Below are 20942 nucleotides of genomic sequence, written 5' to 3' on the forward strand. Positions count from 1 at the left end.
ACACCTGCTGGCTGTGGGTGTCTGGTTGGTCCTGTGGGAGACTTGCGGTTTCCCACATCCTGCGACAGCTGAGCTCTCAGGTACTTAAGCTCTGTCCAGGAGAGCACTTAAGTGTCGCTGTGTTTTTCTCAGTGATTTCTTTTTTTTTTTCTGCAGACTCAGTAAAGAAATGATCAGAAGGAATCCCCGAGAGTGTCTGACTCATTTCATTTTGCGCTGTAGGATTCCCTGATAGAGGTGAGTTCATATATAATGTTGTTTGGTATTTACTCGCTCAGAGAGTCGGCAGCAGCAGGGTGTAGGAACTGTGAGGGGTTCGGTATTTTGGTCAAGGACACTACAGCAGGGTGGAGGCCTCAAGCAGCTGAAGGACAGTCTCCGGCTGCGCAGTGTCAGACAGGAAGCTGGGGATTCTGACTTATAGGTGGATGGTTTTCCTTTAATTAATTAATTAAATACACACAAAAAAAGTTGTTTCAGCAATTTTGCTGTAATTGCTGTGCTTTGCATTGCATCTGCCGTGAATGCATGATTGCAGGCAGTCTAAGCAGACAAACAATGCATGGGGGGAAATATACACAGCCTCACTGAAAAGATGCACAGAACCAAAAACATCCTCATTCACTGGAAGCAAGATATTATCCCGATACAATGGGTCCATTGTTTCTTAAAAGTTTCTGCAGGAATGACTAAATATTTCTTGGCTTGCTTTAAAATTATTTGAATTTAAGGTGTTTTTTTCTAAAATTTCTTACAATATACCTTAAAAAAAAACATTGATGTTTTATATGTCTTCACAGAAACGTTTAAATTTGCTGTTTACCTGCAAACAGTTTGGACCAGCTGAGGCAACAGAACAAGTTAAAAGGCAGTAAATCCTGTGGAGGAGGTCGGGGTGGATGGATAGGCACACAAATGCTCTTACACCCTAATGATTGGTGTTGGGTTCTTTTTTAAAGGTGATAAGGATGATCTAACCCCGATTGTTTAATTTCCCGAATTACAAAAGAAAAGGAAGCTGCACTGACATTGTGTCTCTATGCAATACGGTCCATTCAGGAAACTACAGTACAGCCAGGTGTGTGTGTCTGTGTAATACACCCATACAAATAAAACAAGCAAATAACACAAGGCTTAAAAAGAGTAAATCATGACAAATGGTTGATGTCATGGCGACCATGCAAGTCCATAATTACTTTTGGAAATGCCAATAAAATATAATTAATGGGTAAGTGACTGATTCTTTTGAGCAGTCAAAATGTTACTTGAGTAGACTTGGTGCACAGACTCAGTACTCACTAATTCAGTTGCTATGCTGACCGAAGGCTTTTCTGCACATAAACAAATGTTTGACATTTGTGCAATTTTAAGTAATTAAACTAGTTTTGTTGTTATTGCTGCAAGGTCAGCAGGGAATCCTCTCTGTGCCAGCAGTGTAGTTTAAAAAGACATCAGAAAGTGCTTCAGCCGATCTCAAGCAGGGATATCAGTCTGTTACATATTTGACTGCTTTCACACTGCAGGTCTATGACACAGACCAGGACTGCTGCTGTTGTGCATGGTGAAGTGGCAGAGAGAAAGAAATGTAACTCCGGGCACTACATACCGTCAGATCAGAGCATCTGAACATGGCCGACACTTCCTGACATTCCTGCCGCAGCTCAGATGCAGCGAGAAAGAACCCTGTCATGTTTCTAGCGTCTGTTGTCCAACACACACGAGCAGAGAGGACAGGTCTGTACATGATGCAAGCACCGCTGCATTGCTGAGGTGTGTGTGAGTGTGTCATTCTTTCTCTGTCTGGCCAAGGACTATTTCAGGGTGTGGACAAAGAACTTGAATTGGAAAATGGGTTCTTGTATTTCACACATTGTGCGATGTAGGTGTTCACACAGTGACATTATGGGGACCGCCTTCCTTTTGGGCGGCAAAAAGCAGGTTTTCCTCATGTAGATCACTCAGTACAGATATATGACAAAGACCTGACTTGAGCTAATTTCAGGAAATTAATGTAAATCAGTGTGATAACCTCAGAAGTGATAAAAACACAACTTCAACACAACACGACCTGAAGGGCCTCACAAAGGCAGAAACACGGGAAGTGTGTGTACAGTAGCAGACACTTTATCTCTGCTATGATTAGACCTGCACAATCATTCCACAGATATATTAGCCGCTTAATCCAGCGCAGGTCAACGAGGTCAGACACAACCCGGTGCTAGATGAAGGCGTGTGCACACATATACAACACAGTGTGTAAATACTTGCACACACGAAGCACAGCATAGAGATGTGAGACGAAGTAAAAAACATGATGAGGTGTTGTATTAAGATGCTGGGGAAGCCATGTGCAACCAGGATGCTCCAGTGCTCCTTGGCAAAAACTCTCTGAGCACTAACACAGGATTGAACACCACTTTTTCCTCATTTGGTGGTCTGATCGTGGTGATGGAGGACTGCTGTTGGGCTAAAATCACCTGTAAGAGCTCAACTTGGTTCAGATCTGGTGGCTGTGAATGTAAATAAACATGAAATACATTTGAGTTGTTTGTAGCATAACTGGAATTCATGTGGGTAGATCAGATATTATAGTTATATTTGAACAGCTAAACATCACCATTTGAAATTTTATTTAATAAAATTATCTCTAAATCTATATGCAAACTGTACTTTCAGGTGTAATATAATCACTTAACAATAACAGTCAATAAATATGCAAATTTAAACTTGATCTATGTTGTGCTAAGTGTTATTATATTAAAAATAATACCACTATCAGTACCATGCTACGAATCAGTGTGTAACGAAGCTTCTATATTACATACTGAACCAATGTTCAAAATATTTATTACGGCTCTTTATGTGCACAGAATGTCATGCGTGCCAATTTGGGGATCTGTATGTGTGTATTTGTATGCAGTGCAATGGAGTCCTCTGTCTTTAACACATAAATAAAAGAAGATATGTGAGTAACCCTTTATAATAATTAATATTAATAAACTGTAAATTCATAGTTATCTTATCATTAACAAGCAATTCCATAATAGGTCAAGATGTCATTGTTATTAATGTTATAATTTATTACTTTATTCTGACTTCCTTTGTAAATGATATACGCCCATGACTATGTGGACAATTACACTTTTTTGCCATTTTAAATTTGTACACCAACACTGGATTTTAAATGTGATCATGGTGTGACTGAAGTTTTCAGCTTTGATTCAGGGGGTTTAACAAGTATTACAATAAGCATTTAGGAATTACAGTCATTTGTATCCTCAGTATCTCATTTTCAGAGGCTCAAAAGTGGAATATTATCATAATTTTAATTCTAATGATTGTATGTGGAGTTAATGCTATTCCATTATCTTATATTATGTTATTGTTAAGAGTTATTGCATGAATGAGCTACATGGAAAGTCTTTAAGTGGAGGCTGAACTGTAACCTTTAACTCGCTTAAGAATACTTAGGTGACACGTAACCGATAATTGGACCCAGTTGTTTAAAAGAAACTATAGTGTTAATCGCTCACAGTCAACCTGAAACACACACACACACACACACACACACACACACACACACACACACACACACACACACACACACACACACACACACACACTGATGAAGTGTCACATGAATGACATCATTACACATCTATACAGCTAATGACATGTCCAGCAAACTCATTAGCTGATTCACTGGACTGGGTTACAGCATCAAGTTCACTTCAGGCGAAACACAAGCCCACAACATCTGATACACACACAAGTGACACACATGCAGTTTGAATGCAGATATAATACACACACACACACACATACACGCACACGCATAACTTTCATCGTGAGAGATGCAGGAAAGATGCAGAGTGAAGAGTTCTGGCTGAACCTGTTCATTCACTTCCTATCACCATGGTTACAGGTGTTTTAAGGGGAAAAGAGCTCATTTTCGTTCTTGTTTGATTATTTAGACATGTTCGGATATTTTCCAAAGGTTCTGACATGCACTCATAATCTCAGTATAACTGCGCTGAACGACAGCTGTTTCTGTTTTAGACAATATGGGAAAATTTGCAGCGGCAAACCTGAGGATGAAGGAAGCCACAGATCAAAAAACAAAAACGGAAGTGAAACTGGGAAAATTGACCACAGCAGAGAAACCCAATGAGAATATCGGGATCAAATATTGCACTCCTTCAAAATATTAACTCACTTTCTGGTGAATTATTTTTTAATAATTCTTTGTTCTTAATTCATTGTTTAGTAAGGTTAAACAAGTATCCTTAAACCTTGCGCTGAGCTTAATCAGCAGCACATTTTCAAATATATTTTAAAAATTCAGCTTTATATATGAAACATCACTCTTGATCAATCAATTCCTTTTTAAGACGGTATGTTTCATCATTTTTAGCGGGCCTTTATTTTCTATTTTTTGTGACTTACAGGAGTTTTGTTTGCTAGAAGAGTTGCTGTATATGTGTGTAGATGAATGTAAATAAAGACCCTGCTGATGTTTCTGCAGTCCTGTGGAAGTGAAAGTGAAAGTCAGGCAGGAAGCTTCGCTGGGAAACAGCGGTAAACATCCTCCTCCCCTCCACCCTGCTGTCATGCTGGGGGAGTAAGGATGACAAACTTCCTAGCAGTAGCGGTACAGGAGGCCCTTGACCCCCCCTATTTGGTTCGGACCCTTCCCAGCTGTTCGCCTGGCCCCGGAGCCCACGGTGATCGAAGTGATCTATTGCCGGTGTCCGTCCGGCCAGAAGCGGGTAGTCCTGTCGGAGTGCAACGCTCCGGAGGCCCGTGTTTAGCCTGGTCCAGGAAACAGGCCCTTCCTCCGCCTAAACAGGGAGGGACGCTTGGGGACCATCAACGGGACGCTGTGGGGAACGAGGCTCCCCGTCTTCCAGCGGAGGTGGGGTAACTGGCAGGTCAACGAGGACGCGCGAGACATGCGCACGCTCTGCTCTGCCCTGAGCGCGCGTAATCCAAACCCGTGCGTAAAAACGAAATAATTTTTTTAAATCAGACTCATGACAGATGTTATTTGTATTCTAGATATTTAACAAAAAGGGTCAAAGAACAATGATTTTTTTTAACACTTTTACTTTAGACTTCATGTCACAAAGACAACATTTGAGAACCGGGTCTCATGTTTATCTTAAATGTACAAATCAAACGTCCTCCACAGACGCTTCACTTCAGCCTAGTTGAGAAGTTGCAGGGAATCTTTCTGTCTTCGTTCAGAGTTAATTCATCAGGGATGACAGAGGTCGTGTGAGTGGGAACTTTCTCTGCGTGGTCGGAAGAAGTGAGTCCCTGCAGGGCAGCCGAGCAGTTTTGGAGGGGCCCTGAAACCGGTGCAGGCCCCCTCTCAATACCACAGAAAACACTCCTTCTACTTCTTTTGGATGGCAAATCGTCGGCATAATATTAAAAGCTTGAGCAGGGAGAAGACTCCTGTCCATGTCTTTAAAGCTGGAAAAGGGGAAAGCAGAACAGCTGATGCCACTTTGATAAGTTTAAAGGGTTTCGTTCCAGTGCGTCACAGTTAAGCTTCAGCAGCACGTGTTTAGATTTTTTTTTTTTACAGGAGAAACAAAGAAAGAACCTTTTAGTGTCTAACATCCCCGTTGGACTTTTAAAAACAAAATCTCTTCTCTTGAGACGAGCTCATGTTTCATAAAAATGCTCCCAGATAAAATTATGCTGATTCAAACATTTTCAGAAAACATAGTAAGTCTCGGTCAAAACAAGAAAAAAAAAATCATGTTTCAAAGGAGCTTCAATTCACTGAATGCGGCCAATTTGGTGAATCGGGAAATACTTGAAACACTTAATTTGTTTGTGCTTAAAAAGTGACATTTTAAAAGTATCCTTTGCCTCCTTCTTTATGTTTTGCCTATTTGAAATTTACTTCTGTTTTATTTCGCTAAAAAGAATGCAAATACCGATTTTTACATCCAGAAAAAAGCCATATAAGTCTCAATGTTTCGGTTTCTGGTGTCCATAGAAGCATCACTCTGACACTTGGATACAGGGGCTCGGATCGGCCTGACAGAGCTCAGCCGGGCGGTGATTGATGGCCGAGACCCTCGGCAGGTTGTAAAGCAGCCAGGTTGGATGCTGTTTAGGAGATAGAGAGCAGATAAAGAAGACGCTCAGCGAGAGAAAAAGGGTGAAGGGCTCTAATGGGGGAATCCGGACTGTCTGCGCCGTGATGGAGTGGTCTGTCTCTCTCCTGGAGGCACTAATGCCCTCCAGTTTATACACAGACACACAGACTTCTCACGGGAGACGGGAAGACTCATCACATTGCCCGCGTTTATCTGGACAAATTATTCATCATAAAAATGCTTCTCTCCTCGAAAGCTCAGACAAAATGAATCCCCGCTGTGTGATAACACTAAAGAGGCTCTAAACGCTCGTTCGTTCTTCGGCAGGCGTACCTCTGCGTGGTTTTCTCATTAAATTAGACCAACAAGCCCCGCTGGAAATTTCTACTTAAGCAACGAAACAACACGGCAATAAATCAGAGCACCGTGGCTGTAACGACTTGTTTCCTCTGCAGTAATAACAATGGAAGTGGAGGCTTAGGAGTCGATATACTGGGCGGCGGGTCTCCCTCCCTGCATCCAGCTCAAGTTTATTCCTCCTCCATCGCGCCACAATATGAGAAACAAAATAACAAAACATACATCTATCACTATGGAAGACATCGCCTCCTCTCTGCTGTCGCGTTTATATACAAATCCCCCGCTATTAATGTTTGCAGGGTGGAGATAATTTACTTTATTTGCATGGTTAAAGACGAGAGAAAAAACGCTTTGCTGTTGTTTCATTTCCCACATAAATCAGGAATTCCTCTGCCGGTAAAAGTCGGTCGTTTGTCAGCCGGGTCTGGCGTGCTGGGTGACAGAAAACGAGAAACAGAAGTCCCATTAGGTAAACCATTCAACGCCGCAATTTATACAGCAGGCCGGGCGGGTTCATAAACACAGCCGGTTGCGTCATGCTGCGTGTTTGCGGTTGTGTATGAGAGATATAGAGGTCTGTCCCGCACTTTTAACGACTCCGAATCAGGGCCAAACACATCAGCAGAGAGGAGGCCTGACATCTGAAGATACAATCATGTGAGGAAAAAAGTGTGCGCTTTTCTTTATCATTACTTCTGTTTATTATTATTATTTGTTTTTGTTTTATGGGTTACCCGCAAACGTCGGACAGCCCTCAGGAGAAAAAGTCCTGAAAAGCCCGAACTTTTAAGCCGCCATGTTTCTACGTCTTTCTGCTAAATCCCGGCGTTGTTTTGGAAATCAAATTGTGTGTGTGTGTGTGTGTGTGTGTGTGTGTGTGTGTGTGTGTGTGTGTGTGTGTGTGTGTGTGTGTGTGTGTGTGTGTGTGTGTGTGTGTGTGTGTGTGTGTGTGGCCGCTGGTCCTGTCCTGAAGGGCGGAGGTAGACGTTACGGATCACTGAGATAGCGTCTTCCAACTCTGCCTAATGGAGCTATTACTGGCTGCAGGCCTCTGTTATCTAAACACACGCACGCACACGCGAGCACGCGCATGCACTCTCAGCTTTTAAGCTACAGGCTCCAAGACGCGCGAACTTTTACGCACGACGTCCAGTCTGCAAAGATTTACACTTGTTTCTGTCTGTTTACTTTTGATTACTTTTGTACGAGCTTATAACAAAATGAAGATCCTGTTCCTGTTGTTTTAGCCCTTAATCGAGCTGTCTGGATAGGACATCCCCAAAAGTTTAATGACGTTTACAGAGTGATCTTATAATGTAAGAAACAATGTAAAGGTGACATTTTAACAGGTGAGGACAATCGAGATTTATTAAGATCTAATATTCAAATTTCTGTAAGACCATAAAGCATTAAAAAGTATCACAATTATGATTTTTCTGTTTTTACACATATTTCATTAAGTTTCGTCATTTTCGCTGATTTTGTTGATCCACCCAAATAAAGGACGACTTTTCTTCACGCTGCCAAACTGAACAAAACATGTGATGCGGACGAGAAATGCATTTTTTTAGCTGAATGTATTCTTACTGCGTCATTTCACGAAAAGAAAGAAAACAAAGAAAAAACGGTTTTAAACCAAGACCCATTTCCGAAACTGGAAACGAATAAAACACAGCAAAGCCAAAAGATTCGCTGGTAAATATCTTGTAAACAAAAAAATAACAATAAAATTTTTAAGAACATGTTTATTATTACTCGGTTCGTTTGTCAAGTTATTATTTATTTGAACTGATTGTGCAATTGTGATTTTCGGTTTAAATCTTTTTGCACTTGAAAATTGTAGAAATTTGTACTCTGTTCTATTCAGTTCTATTTCATCTCTGTAAATTTCTACACACTCTCAGTCTGAGGCGCACGTTACCTCCAAAACAAAGGTAACGAGGCTGCCATATCGCGCCCCTCTGGCCAACACCGGTAGGCGGCAGGTGAAGTGTCTTTCCCAAGGACTCAACGACCGAGACTGTCCGAACCGGCAACCTTCCGGTTACAAGACGAGCTGCCAACTCTTTGAGCCACGATCTAGTCCGCATAACACTGAATCGAAGAAATGATACGACTTCAGAGTCGTGTTTATAGTATACAGCTGTCCGTGTGTGTGTGTGTGTGTGTGTGTGTGTGTGTGTGTGTGTGTGTGTGTGTGTGTGTGTGTGTGTGTGTGTGTGTGTGTGTGTGTGTGTGTGTGTGTGTGTCAGTTATTGCCCTTTAACTGCCTAATAAAGTTTGTTTCTGGAGCTGACTGACCCTCCTTCATCATCACATTTAACCTTCTGACAACTATCTGAGCTGTCCTTTACATCCAAACACACACATTGCACGCACACACGCGCTCGCTCTCTATCACGCACATACACACAGCACACAAATGCATGGCAATGAAGCGGTGATTATCTCCCTCACTTCTCTCTCTCTCCATCCAACCATCCAGAGCCGCCTGGCGCCTCTGCAGGGCCGCAAACAGACAGAAGACAAGAGGTGTAGCATTTCCTATTGTTACATTCATAATACAGAGGGGTGGGGGTGGGGGGGGGGGGGTGGGGGAAGAAATTTCACTAAATTCACTAACGTCCCAGTTGTAAAGTTATGGCTTCAAACAAAAAAGGAAAGAAAAAAAAACAAACAAACCCAAATTCCCTGAAGTGACTATGAGTTCTGTAACAATATTAAATAAAATAGGCTTATGACTGAAAAATATAAGTTAAACTTTGACCTTGGTGCTAGAATGATAAAAACAATTTAAAAAAAATCATGATCATCATCAGATTTTGTGGATATTCTGCTGTTTGTTTTCCAAAATGTCACCCTGAAAATGTTCAAATTTAAGTATTTAGTTTCTAGTATCTAATCATACTTAGAACATAATTGCAGGAGAACAGGGACGTAACAAGTTACAATTTTCAAGGAAACGCAAAGCAAAATATGTTGTTAGTAGCTTTGTAAGTGGTGGTAGCTGACAGGGTATTTTAAAAGAAAGGAGACACAAATTGCCTTATAAGTATAATTTGTACAAGTAGCGTAAAAGACTGTGACCAAGTGCATGAGCTCTTGGAGCAGAGATCGAGAAGGATCTAGTAACAAAATGACCAAGTAGTCCATCAGTATCTTCAAAGAAAACATGATTTTGTTTTTTTCAGTAAACGGAGGCAAAGTGATACATTCGAGTAATTTAACCCATCAAACTTCTGATAAGCTTCACTCACCCACATTCTAACTGACTTATCTCTGTTTGTGTGAAAGATAAAAGTCCAATCAGAAGCTCCCGGAAAGGTCACAGTCTCCCTTCCACGTCTGTCAGCACCACAAACACAACAGCCTCCTCCCTCCAGATGGACATGATACAGTAAAATGAGTTGCTGCTGTTTGTAGAGCTGAACTCGCGGCGTTCCTCCAGCTTTACTGCAAAACCTCAGAGGACATGTAGGATCCCTAAAATTCACACACACCCACACGCACAGTGAAGAATTCCCAACACTTGCACAGCTTCTGACAAGAACGTTTAACGTGTTTAAGTGGGCAGATGGTGTGCAGCAGCTAGTATCCTAAAAACAGCTACTTGGCAAAACAACAAGCTCAAAGAGTCGAAAAAGCTCATGCCTCTCTGTGATCTCCACGGTGCAGATGTAGATTCATTTGAATAAGAGCAACATTTCAATCAGACTGTTTTTATGCTCAGGGGCATGAAATTGTTTTTAAAAAGTAAAGGATATTCATTTTATGTTGGGTGGGAACTGGTAACAGCCATGAAACTGTGGCACTATACACTGAATGTGATGGATATTTGGATTATGAGCGATTGAATATGTAGCCTGTTTGCTTCATTAGATTCTTCTTTCTTTAGTGTGGTTCCACAGAGTCAGCTTCAAGTTTTAAATCTAAAATGAGATCATGCATAGTTCACGGTTAAAGAATTCCTCACTCTGAAGACCCTTTGAGAACACCAAGAGCACCACATTCTCAAAATGCTTGCCCTCCCAACCAAAACCAAATGTCCCGAGTCGCTTAACTTGAACAAGTTTTATTTTCTTTCCAATAGCTACTTTAGAGCTCTGGCTACACTGAAACCGAGTGCTCAGCCTGGCGTCTTTGGATTTAATGCTTATTTAAAGTAAATGGAGGCGGCCGCGTGCCAGTCTAAACACCATCCTGCTTTGTTTGGCCCTTTTTTATGAGGACGCGCTCGATGATGACATAGAGTGAAATAGAGAAAGTTGCCGATGTGTCTACACGGACATTCACACATACATCTGTCTGTTTCTAGCTCCATAGATAGAGCTGCACCGCAGGATATTTACTATCTGCTGGGTTACACACAGGCAGCACAGGTCTGTGTGTGGCCATAAACAAGATCATTGTTAGTTTAGTTTAGTTTGGTGTTACATTTACCTTATTCACCTTATGAAATTATGACAATGTGCACAGCAGCAGGTATATTTCACATAATAAAATAAACTGCAATACAGCAACGTTTTTCTTTTTTTTACATCTCAGACAAATTTGCAAATTTTGATCCTAATACTTAAATAAATAAATACTTACATTGCTGTAAGAGAGAAATAGTGAAAACATATGTTTGGGGCCCCCGCGGGGACCATAAGGCTCATCGATGGAGTCCTCTCAGATCTTGATTGTGCAGTTTTTGATATGTTACACTTTGTTCTGTAAAGACTCATAGAAAGCTTAATAAAAGTCTACAAATGCATTCTGAATTGTTGTAAAGTACATATGAAAAACAGGATTGTGTTATTCAGTGTCTTTGCAGAAGGAAGACAACAGAAACTGAAGGGAAACTTTGCTCCTGGGACATTTGTTTATGTCCCTTTCTCTCAGTGTGTTTTGCCCACACGGGATAATAAAAAACTGAGAGATAAATGTTAGAGTTTAGAAAAAAGCTTTTCTAATAAATTTGCTCTTGATTGCAACACTTATCGGAAATATCGGAGTGGTTGTGTTGGCATGTGCAACTTCTTTTCATATAGTTTACCAAATTTAAATCCCATTTCACATATAAAGCAAGTTAATACATAGACAAAAATTACTGTATGTCTACAGGAGTGAACCATTCATTTTCCCCAAGAGGGCCACACTAGAGGTAAGGTCAAAAATAAAAGTGAGTTCAACCCTCTGCAGCAGTCCCAGTCACTCATGTGGCCCTTTGGGAAAATTAATTGCCCACTTTTTGTGTACATGGATGATCAGAAGTGTCCACACAACACAAACACACAGACATGTGAGCCCGAAATTATTTTTTTTTATTTTTTTTATTTTTGTGTTTAGTCATCAATTTGTGATGTCTGAGTTTAGACTTTGTCCTTATGATGTATCGTAATAGTCCAGTAAAAGGACATATATTATTGTCTTCACCAAATTAATTTTATTTCCCAGACTGTAAGAACCAACAGTGAAAGCTCCACTTCACCAGGACACAGTGTTCAACTGTGTGATTACATTTTGGACCGACAGATTGTCCCAGGCGTACTCCAAACTTCCACGTTACTGATTCCAAAGAAGAATAAGCTTTCCCATTAGAATGAACTACAAACAACCTTTTTCTGTGGTATTCACTGTGAATACCACAGTGAATACCACTGTGTGTGTGCATGAAACAACACATGCAGCTGAAAACTGTCTTAAAAAGTTACTTGAATAAAATGAGTCACGTAGATATTTTGAATCCTTTGAAACTATAATTTTTGATGCTGCACGTTGGCAGGTTCAATAAAGAAGCATTGCCACTGATTTAGTAATTCTAATATCGCAGCTGTTTGTGAAGAGTCCAGCTACCAGGCGCCGTCCACCTGCCATGTGTCCAGAGAGGAAAAACTCGCAGGAGGACCAGAGGGAGAGGGGTGAATGAGGCGAGGGGTCCCACTGCAAAACGGAAAGGGGAGCTGATAGGAGCAGATTAGGCCGGGCTAAAAACGTCAGTCAGTTTTCTTGGAGGAATTTTAATTGCCCCGGGGAGGCTGCTTATCGGCCCAGAGCGGTTATTAATACAACAGCAGCGATAAAGAGGACAGAGGGACACCGAGCAGAGCTGCTGGAAGACGAGGCTGCAGAGGCGCAGAGAGACCGGGCATCACAACAGTCTGCTGAGAGTTCTGAGAGTGAACAGAAATTATAGCAGCTCCGTGTTGTGCAGTAAACAGCGGGGATCTGCGCCTCAGTGGAGCTGCAGTGAGTGGCAGGTTTAAAGCGCCATCAGACACTTTTATTGCTCTGCTGTTACATGAAACGGGGAAGTTTTCTGGAGTATTTTACGCACGTCCCTGATGTGCAGTCCAGCTTCTCTAAAAAAAACAGAGTAAAGGTTTGAAAATCTGGAGCTTTGTGAGACGGAAGCGAGCGGCCTTTACTGAACGCAGTCAATGTCTCAAAGAATAAAAACAGTACACGTTTGTACATATTGACCATTATGTGTTCCATCATATATATATTTTATTTCTGGCTGCTGTTTTTGACCACTTTTAAGCCAAAAAAAAAGCCAATTTTAAAGCCACCTTTGTTCCACATTTTGGCTGTGAAAATGTCTCCTGGCGCTAAAAATTGTCGTTTATTATTTTGGGTAATGATTTTCAGAGAAACTTCTACTATTAGTCAACTCAGTTACACTTCATCTACAAGGCAGGAACTCTTAACCTGACCTTGACGTATCACCGCCGACACGAACTGTTAGCCTCTGAAAAGAGCACACGGATTGGCACAAAAACCAAGGGCCACACAAAACTACAAGGACCCCGGGGGTATAACCAGTGTAAAATAACAATAATAATTTAAAAATAACTCTGTACATTAGATTCAAATATAATAATAAACGTATAGGGCCAGCTATTTGCAGGGCTGTTTCTGTGCTTCTTGGAGCTAAATGAGTGCGTAAAAAGTGGGGAAACTAATTTAAGTACAATCTAAGGAGCTTGGAAAAACAAAGCGTCTGGACTTCTTTAAGTTTCTTGACTACGTTTCATCTCTCATCCGAGAAGCCTCTTCAGCTCTATAGAGCAATTGGTGGAAAGTACCAGATTTTAAGTCCTGTTGGGACTGTCCCCAAGATGTACAGAAACATGAAGGAACCGGGCAGTGGACGAGTATTGTCAGTACAATTCTTAGTTCACCGCGTTCAAAATACATAACCAGTCCGTGCAAACGCGTCACCTATGCCCCTCCCTCCTCTCTCTCTAATTCCCAAACGTTTCTCTTCCAGCCTTCACGGACTTTCCATTTCACACACACCCCTCCCCCTGATACCAGAAGAGGCAGAGGTGCTCCTTCCCCTCCCCGGTCCAAACTTCACTCACAAAGCCCGATATTATATCTGTCAGGCAAGACATTTGCATGGACAAACCCCGGACTAATACCCGTGTTTTCGTGCGATTTATGGCGATGAGGGATTTCAGAGGCTTAACGCACCTCCGATTGCCAAACAAGGGGCTTTTACGCTCAATTATTTGCTAGAGAAAAAAGTGGGAAAAGGCGAAGGGGAGTGCATGTTACTCGGAGGGCTTCATTTCCTCGATGCTGCAGAGCAGGAGCTGGATGACATGATGCTGCAGAGCCCGCTCACCTCCACGCCGTTTTCTGTCAAGGATATCCTGAAGCTGGAGCAGCAGCAACAACAACAGCAACAGCAGCAGTCCGGAACCCTGGAGCTCACGCACCGAATCCATACCCAGCAGCACTTGTCCCGCTCTCCTCCCCAGCAGCAGCAGCATTTCCAAACCGCGCCGTCCTGCATGCTCGCCGGAGCCCGGGACAGCCCTTCCTTCTCGGACGGAGAAGACAACCTGGCTTACCTCAGCGCGCTTGCAGTGCGGGAGGAAGAACGGGGGGACACCAGCCTATCTCCGGACATGTACGTGCATCCCGGCTTGCAGGGAGCCAAGTTGGAGGCCGCCGAGCTGGAGGAGCAGGAAAGCAGTGAGTACAAACTCGAGCTGCTGTTGTAAAAACTGCACGAAAAGGCAAAAGACGCGCGTAAAAGTATTTTAAAAAATTTCAACAGGCCTTTAAAAAAAAAAAAGAAATATTCACAGTATAAAGGACGAAAGAGCAAAGCGGATTAAACCTTTAATATGTCAAATTTTCAGTGCCCGCAGAATGCTTTACATGTTTACCACAAACTCAGTGACCTGTAACCCAACCAAACAGCAAATAGTAAAAATGCCTCTAATGTTAACATCAACTTTCACACAGCACTTTCTTTGTAACTGATCTGGTCACAGTTGTATGGCTCATTATCAAATTTAATACCAAGAGACTTTAAATTTAGTGTGAGCCACGTGAGAAAACATAACATAGTTTGTGAAATGTTCTAAATAATATACGCGTGACCTTAAAGATGACACCCGGTGGAAAAATCAAAAGATAATACGTGCAAAAAATACTTAATAAAATACGTGGAACATAATTTGGGTTAGGGGCCTCTTGTCTCTGCCCGGCTCTTCCGTCTGCACACACGCCGGGCATTATTCCAATAAAGAGCTTCCAAATGGTGGAAGTCAGAAGCCCTGAGACGAATCCAGTAAAGTCTGGAGATGTCAAACACTTTCTAGTGGTTCAGTCGCTTGCCTGTTATTTGGAGTCTGTTATGCTGTCTGGACCATAAACCGACAATTAGTTTAAAGAGGCTTGTAAAAGAAGTGACACCGACAAGTAGCGCTAATAAACACAGGCGGACACGGCGACTTCGGCTCCTCTCTACAGAGTTCACACAATTATTCATCAGACATAAACTGTTGACAGAATTAGCAGGTAGGTGACTTGCATCCTTCTAAGTTCAGAAGTGTTAAAAATAAATGAATAAATAAACCAACTATAATTAGTCCATTCCGGCGTTGCGTGTTTTATCTTTGAATTGTGCGCCCTGGCTAAAAGCTTGAGCTGCAGTGGAGTGTTGTCTCTGCGGTGACAGGTTCTCGTGAAGCTGACAGGTACTGACGGGCCTGTGGCTTCAGTTCAATACTTTATTGAGTGAGGATTAAAACAAATGCCACAATTGGGAGACATGATTACCGTGTTTTCTTAAAGAGATATTAACTTCATACTTCTGTGAATTTCCCAACCTGCCCAGAAAACTGCGGGCTGGTGTCCCGGGAGGAAGCAGCCGAGGGCGGGCAGGGCGACACGGAGAGGCCGGTGCAGAAGCAGAGGAGCCGGCGGAGACCCAGAGTGCTTTTCTCCCAGGCGCAGGTCTTCGAGCTGGAGAGGCGCTTCAAGCAGCAGCGCTACCTGTCCGCCCCGGAGCGAGAGCACCTGGCGACCACCCTCAAACTCACTTCTAACCAGGTGAAGATCTGGTTTCAGAACCGCCGCTACAAGTGCAAACGGCAGCGGCAAGACAAGTCTCTGGAAGCGACGGGGCAGCATCATCCTCCGCCGCCGAGGCGCGTGGCCGTGCCGGTGCTGGTTCGGGATGGGAAGCCATGTCTGGGAGGAGCGCAGAGCTATGCCGCCGCGGCTACTGCTCCGTACGGATCCAATCCGTACGGCTATAACGGATACCCGGCCTACACGTACAACAGCCCGGCGTATAACACCAACTACAGCTGCACCTACACCAGTATCCCCGCCCTTCCTCCCTCCGGCACCCCCAACGCCTTCATGAACATGAACTTGGGAAACGTGAGCGGCCTCGGCAGCTCCCCACAGGCTCAAACACACCAAGGGACAGCGGTCACATCTTGTCAGGGCTCGCTGCAGGGGATCAGGGCCTGGTAGCCTCACCATAACAGAACCAGTATCTTTTTTTAAAACGGAGTTTTTCAACCCACATTCTTTCCTTTAGAAGTGTGTATTAACCTGGTCAAAATACAGCCAGAATACAGTATTGCTTATAACGGATGCGCGTTTGGATTCACTTTTCCGGATATTTGGAGAATTATAGAGAAAATTAGTTTCCGTAATTTGCTGGTTGTCGAATTTCTGAACAGAACTGGCTTGGGTGAATTTTTTTTCTGTGGTCCAATATTTGTTGGTGCTCTAGTTCGGCACTGAAGCACAGAGGGGAAGTTACGCACAAGTTTGCGCATTTCTCCTTAATTGAACTGAAAAAGACTGTTTTTTAACGATTGTTTTTGTCGTTTATATTTTTAGGTTATGGAGAGACTGAACTGCTTTAAAATGTTTTTTTTTGTTCAACAGAGAATTGTTTTAGTCTATTTCACATCTATACAAATAAACCCAAGAGATTAAAGAAAGTGCGTTTTGATTCTGTATCCGCACAGAAGCATAATAATCTTATTGTATGTGCTAAATTTGAGAAAGAACGATTATTATAATACCAAAATACATCACAGAGAAGAAAATGAAATCCTATCTTCCCCTAAATTTGCAAAGAAATATTGTTGATTGTATATATTTGCCTCCATACGGTGTAACAGTGAATCAGATGGTGAATATTAGTGAATCTGATTCGTGGTGGCAGATTTTGCTCATAAACACAGGTCCTGGTAGAAGCTAGGACACAGGAACTCTTTGTCCCGGTGCAAGGCGACGTGAAAGGAGGAAGTTATTCTCCATTTGAGGTCCTTAAAAGGACGCGATTAAGCACCTAAAATACCCGAAGAGCGAGCTGCAGCCGGGCTAGGGAGCGAGAATAATGGCTCTTATTGGATTGTCGGACAAAAGGTGTGTGGTAGGCAGAGCTTGGCACTCAGCAAAGACAAAAGCGCACAGGGGCCGTGAGATTGACGTCCTAATATTCCCATTTGAGCGACAGGCAGCGGGTTATTCTGCGCGGAGAAGGGGACATGGAGGAAAAATGTGGTCACTTTTGTTCCCCTTCAGGAGGCTTTTTTTGTTCGCGGAGAAAGGCTCTCCGAGATCCCCAGCCGTGAGGCTTCGGGGGCAGCCGGGCTCGAGGTGATGGCAGCGGGGAGGCGTTTGTGTGAAAGAAGAGGGTATTATTGCTACAAGTTTCACCATTTATCCCGAGGAGGAAAATGGACTGGAGAATTTTAAGGGGGTGAGCCCGGTGAGGCTGCAGTGCAGCCTATTATTTCAGTATGAGGGTGTTATTTCAGCTCATTCTCACAGGTAACAGTCCAAACTCAGAAAGAAAAATCTTCTGAATACATATATTTATGGATCTATTAACACAAGTAATTATACAATATCACAGAAAGAAATCACATTCAATAGATTTCAGAAGACCTTTGCGCATTAGTGAAAGAAAAGTTGACACATGGATATTTTAATATTTTTCGCGCAGGCCAAGGATCCAAGGTTCTTATTTCGAAGGGTACAAAATCAGAATATTTCCCTGGAATGGTCCGTTGTTGATTCAACTATGAAATAAAGCTACAAAAGTATTTTTTATTTTATTTTATTGTTTTATTGTTTTATTTTCGATTGGTCAGAGTTTAGTCCAGTGTCAAAAAAGGTTACTGACTTAAAATGAATGGACAGCAGTTTGGGAATATTTTCCAACCCAAATTTCTCATATTTGATAATCAGTTGTTTCTTCCTACGTAGTAAATGTAAAAATTCTAAAACACAATACAAATAAAGCGGAAAATACTCAAATAGCGAAGATGCCCCCTAAGATTCCGAAAAGTTTTGTAGATTCATTTCAGTTCACCAATTTCTGATATTTTATAAGAACAACTATAAGCTGATATTCAGAGGTGTACCAAAATAACAACATTGACAGTTTGGCTGGTTGGTGATTTGGTGAGAAGAATTCCTTTTCGCTGGCTCTTAATCGAGCGTTACGCACAAGTGAGGACCAAAAACAGGCACTGGGCATAATTTGAGGACCAAGCTCGTCTCAAACCTGTGTTTTGTCGTTTATGGGACGAAAAATCTGTCCAGCTATTTGCTAAAATAATTCTTAAGAAGATAAATGATGAGGGAAGTTATGAGAAAATTAGGGAGGGAAAGCATCAATTGCTGTTTTTCCCCTGCGAGTAATTGTTCCTCCGGCCTGAGAACAATTGTTTCCCAAACCCATTCTTGTGTAATTACACCCACACACTCGTGTCCTAATGGGAGACCGTAGCCAACATTGAGAGCAAACACCGGGAGCTACGTTTACTAGAGCGTCTCACACCGAAACCTCACTTGTGCGTTACTGTGTGAAATAATAATAATAATAATAATAATGGATTGGATTTATATAGCGCTTTTCAAGGCACCCAAAGCGCTTTACAATACCACTATTCATTCACTCTCACATTCATACACTGGTGGAGGCAAGCTACAGTTGTAGCCACAGCTGCCCTGGGGCACGGGTTCAGTGAGTCAGTAATATCTAAATTTCGAAATAAGTTGAGCGTACTTTATGTCCGCGCGCGCGCGCGCGCACACACACACACACACACACACACACACACACACACACACACACACACACTGCGTCACTGAATTTAATTAAAATCTGTATAACTGTCCTAAAGTAACTGCTGCGTTAATAAGAACAGACACAGCCAATATCAGTATAATTATCGTTGTTGGTGATCGGTGCGTCTCTCACGCTTCTTCCCTGCTAGACTGTCCGGCTTTGTGCTCAGATTGAGATCTGTCCGTCTAAGCTGTTAACCAGCCCATCTCCTGTTTGGGACAAAACAACATTAGAGGCCACCAGAGCGGCCTTAATGCCTTCTCCCGTACTAATGGGGATTAATTGAGAGGTAAACACAGAAAGCTGATAAGCTCTGCGCCCTGAAGTGCTGCCGGCCCGCAGGACAGAGACTGATGGAGGCAAATAAAAGGGAGACAGAGAGGCGTCTAGCAGGTAAACACAACTATCTGCAAGGTCACGAGGAAGTGAATAAACAACAACAACAACAGTAATAATAATAATAATAATAATAATAATAATAATAATAATAATAATAATAATAATAATAATAATAATAACTTGGGGAAAAACACAACAGAATAAATAAGAGCACTCAAATGATAAAAATCTTAAAAACATTCATTTATTCAGCTTTAACTATTAATAGAATAAAATAAAACGAAAACATTTCCGTTATTTGTCTATTATAGAAATATTTTTATATGAAAATAGAAAGTAGTATGTCTGGTAGTACAACTGGTTAACTAAGGTTATTTCATACTACTGCGTTAACTAAGTGTTCCAGGTCTTACCCTGGGCCTGACAAACCAATGCGCATTCTGGTTTCTCACTTAAGAGTCGATCTAATGTTACAAACTACAAAATCAAATTTTAAGACTCGATGTTTTTATTATTGAAAGTATTGGTACCGAAACGGTTTGTTTTATTCTTGTTGTTTTGGTTCCACTTCAGCAGAATTTAATTGAACACAGTTATGTATCTGCCAATAGCAGCTATTTGTCACATTTTTTCAGTAAAGCGCTACGCTTTCAATAATGACTTAGACATATCCGTGTCTACATATCTGTAGACATATTTGTAATTGCTAAATAAAAAAAACAAAAAAACAAATCTGGCTACATAGTGCCCATTAAATATTGGCGCCTTACCTCAAATTAATATAGTAATATTACGGTAAAAAATACATAAATAAAACCTTTCTGTAACATAAACTAACATAAAACTTCCACATTAATTTTTTTCTTTAGAAAAGTTTTGGCTGTATTACAAATTTAAAAAATATATAAAAGTATAAAAGTAATAGTTTTAGCATCGTTATTACACACAGTGTTGGATTACTAATTAACTTTAGGAGCTGTGTTGTTGTAGCTAAGCTGAACTGCTGTACACTGCTGGACAGTTTAATGTATAAAAATATAAAATGCTTTACATAATAAAAATATGGTTTATAAAATTGTAATCTCCCAGATAAAAAACTACTTATCACTAAAACATTTTAGTGGCTTGTAAATTTAATCAAATTTTACCGCTAATAATGATAATACGCTGCAGTATCCAGGAGCTATTTTTAGCTGTACCAATGTGAACCGATTTTTTCAGCTTCTAATGCATCAGTGGTGGTAACTGACAGTAAAATGAGCCATTTCAACACACACACACACACACACACACACACACACACACACACACACACACACACACACACACACACACACACACACACACACACACACACACTTGTGTCACAGTTGTTTTTTAATTTGGCCCATATATTTGCTTACTGATTTGTTTACAGCACACAGTTAGCTGCAGCTGCTCTGACTCTGGCTGAGCAAACACACCTGTCATCAGTGTGTTTGCAACACACCCTGCATGTGTTAATATGTTTGATTTTTCAACTCTGATTTGTAGAGTCTCTCTGAGTTATTTTTTTTCTGCCAAGGTCTGAGTTTGGAGAACTTTCAAACCTAAATAACAACGATACGTCTGCATGACTTGATTTAATGCTTTAATCTAACCTCTCACAGCAGTTACAATAAGGTATAATTGGTTTTACAGCTCTACTAAGGACACTGGCCAAACACGAACTGAAGATTAAACATCTTTTGCGTGCC

The 20942-nt window shown here is 41.6% G+C and overlaps 1 protein-coding gene across 1 annotated transcript; it reads left to right on the plus strand.

Annotated features, from left to right (window-relative positions):
• The first annotated feature begins 13720 nt into the window (after positions 1 to 13720).
• Positions 13721 to 20593, plus strand: LOC308394843 (homeobox protein Nkx-2.3-like). Its single transcript, XM_080879415.1, has 2 exons — positions 13721 to 14444; positions 15598 to 20593. Exons 1-2 carry the CDS (start codon positions 14015 to 14017, stop codon positions 16242 to 16244), a joined length of 1077 nt encoding a protein of 358 aa, XP_080735541.1. The 5' UTR covers positions 13721 to 14014; the 3' UTR covers positions 16245 to 20593.
• The last annotated feature ends 349 nt before the right edge of the window (positions 20594 to 20942 follow it).

Source organism: Rhamphochromis sp. 'chilingali', assembly GCF_963969265.1.
Source record: "Rhamphochromis sp. 'chilingali' genome assembly, chromosome: 4".
Lineage (NCBI taxonomy): Eukaryota > Metazoa > Chordata > Actinopteri > Cichliformes > Cichlidae > Rhamphochromis > Rhamphochromis sp. 'chilingali'.

What these genes read in the sequence shown, in the direction of transcription:
- LOC308394843 (XM_080879415.1), top strand. Translation starts at nt 14,015, where the DNA reads ATGTTACTCGGAGGGCTTCATTTCCTCGATGCTGCAGAGCAGGAGCTG. An exon ending in GCTGGAGGAGCAGGAAAGCA is followed by an intron (nt 14,445 to 15,597) that starts GTGAGTACAAAC and finishes CAACCTGCCCAG; the next exon opens with AAAACTGCGGGCTGGTGTCC.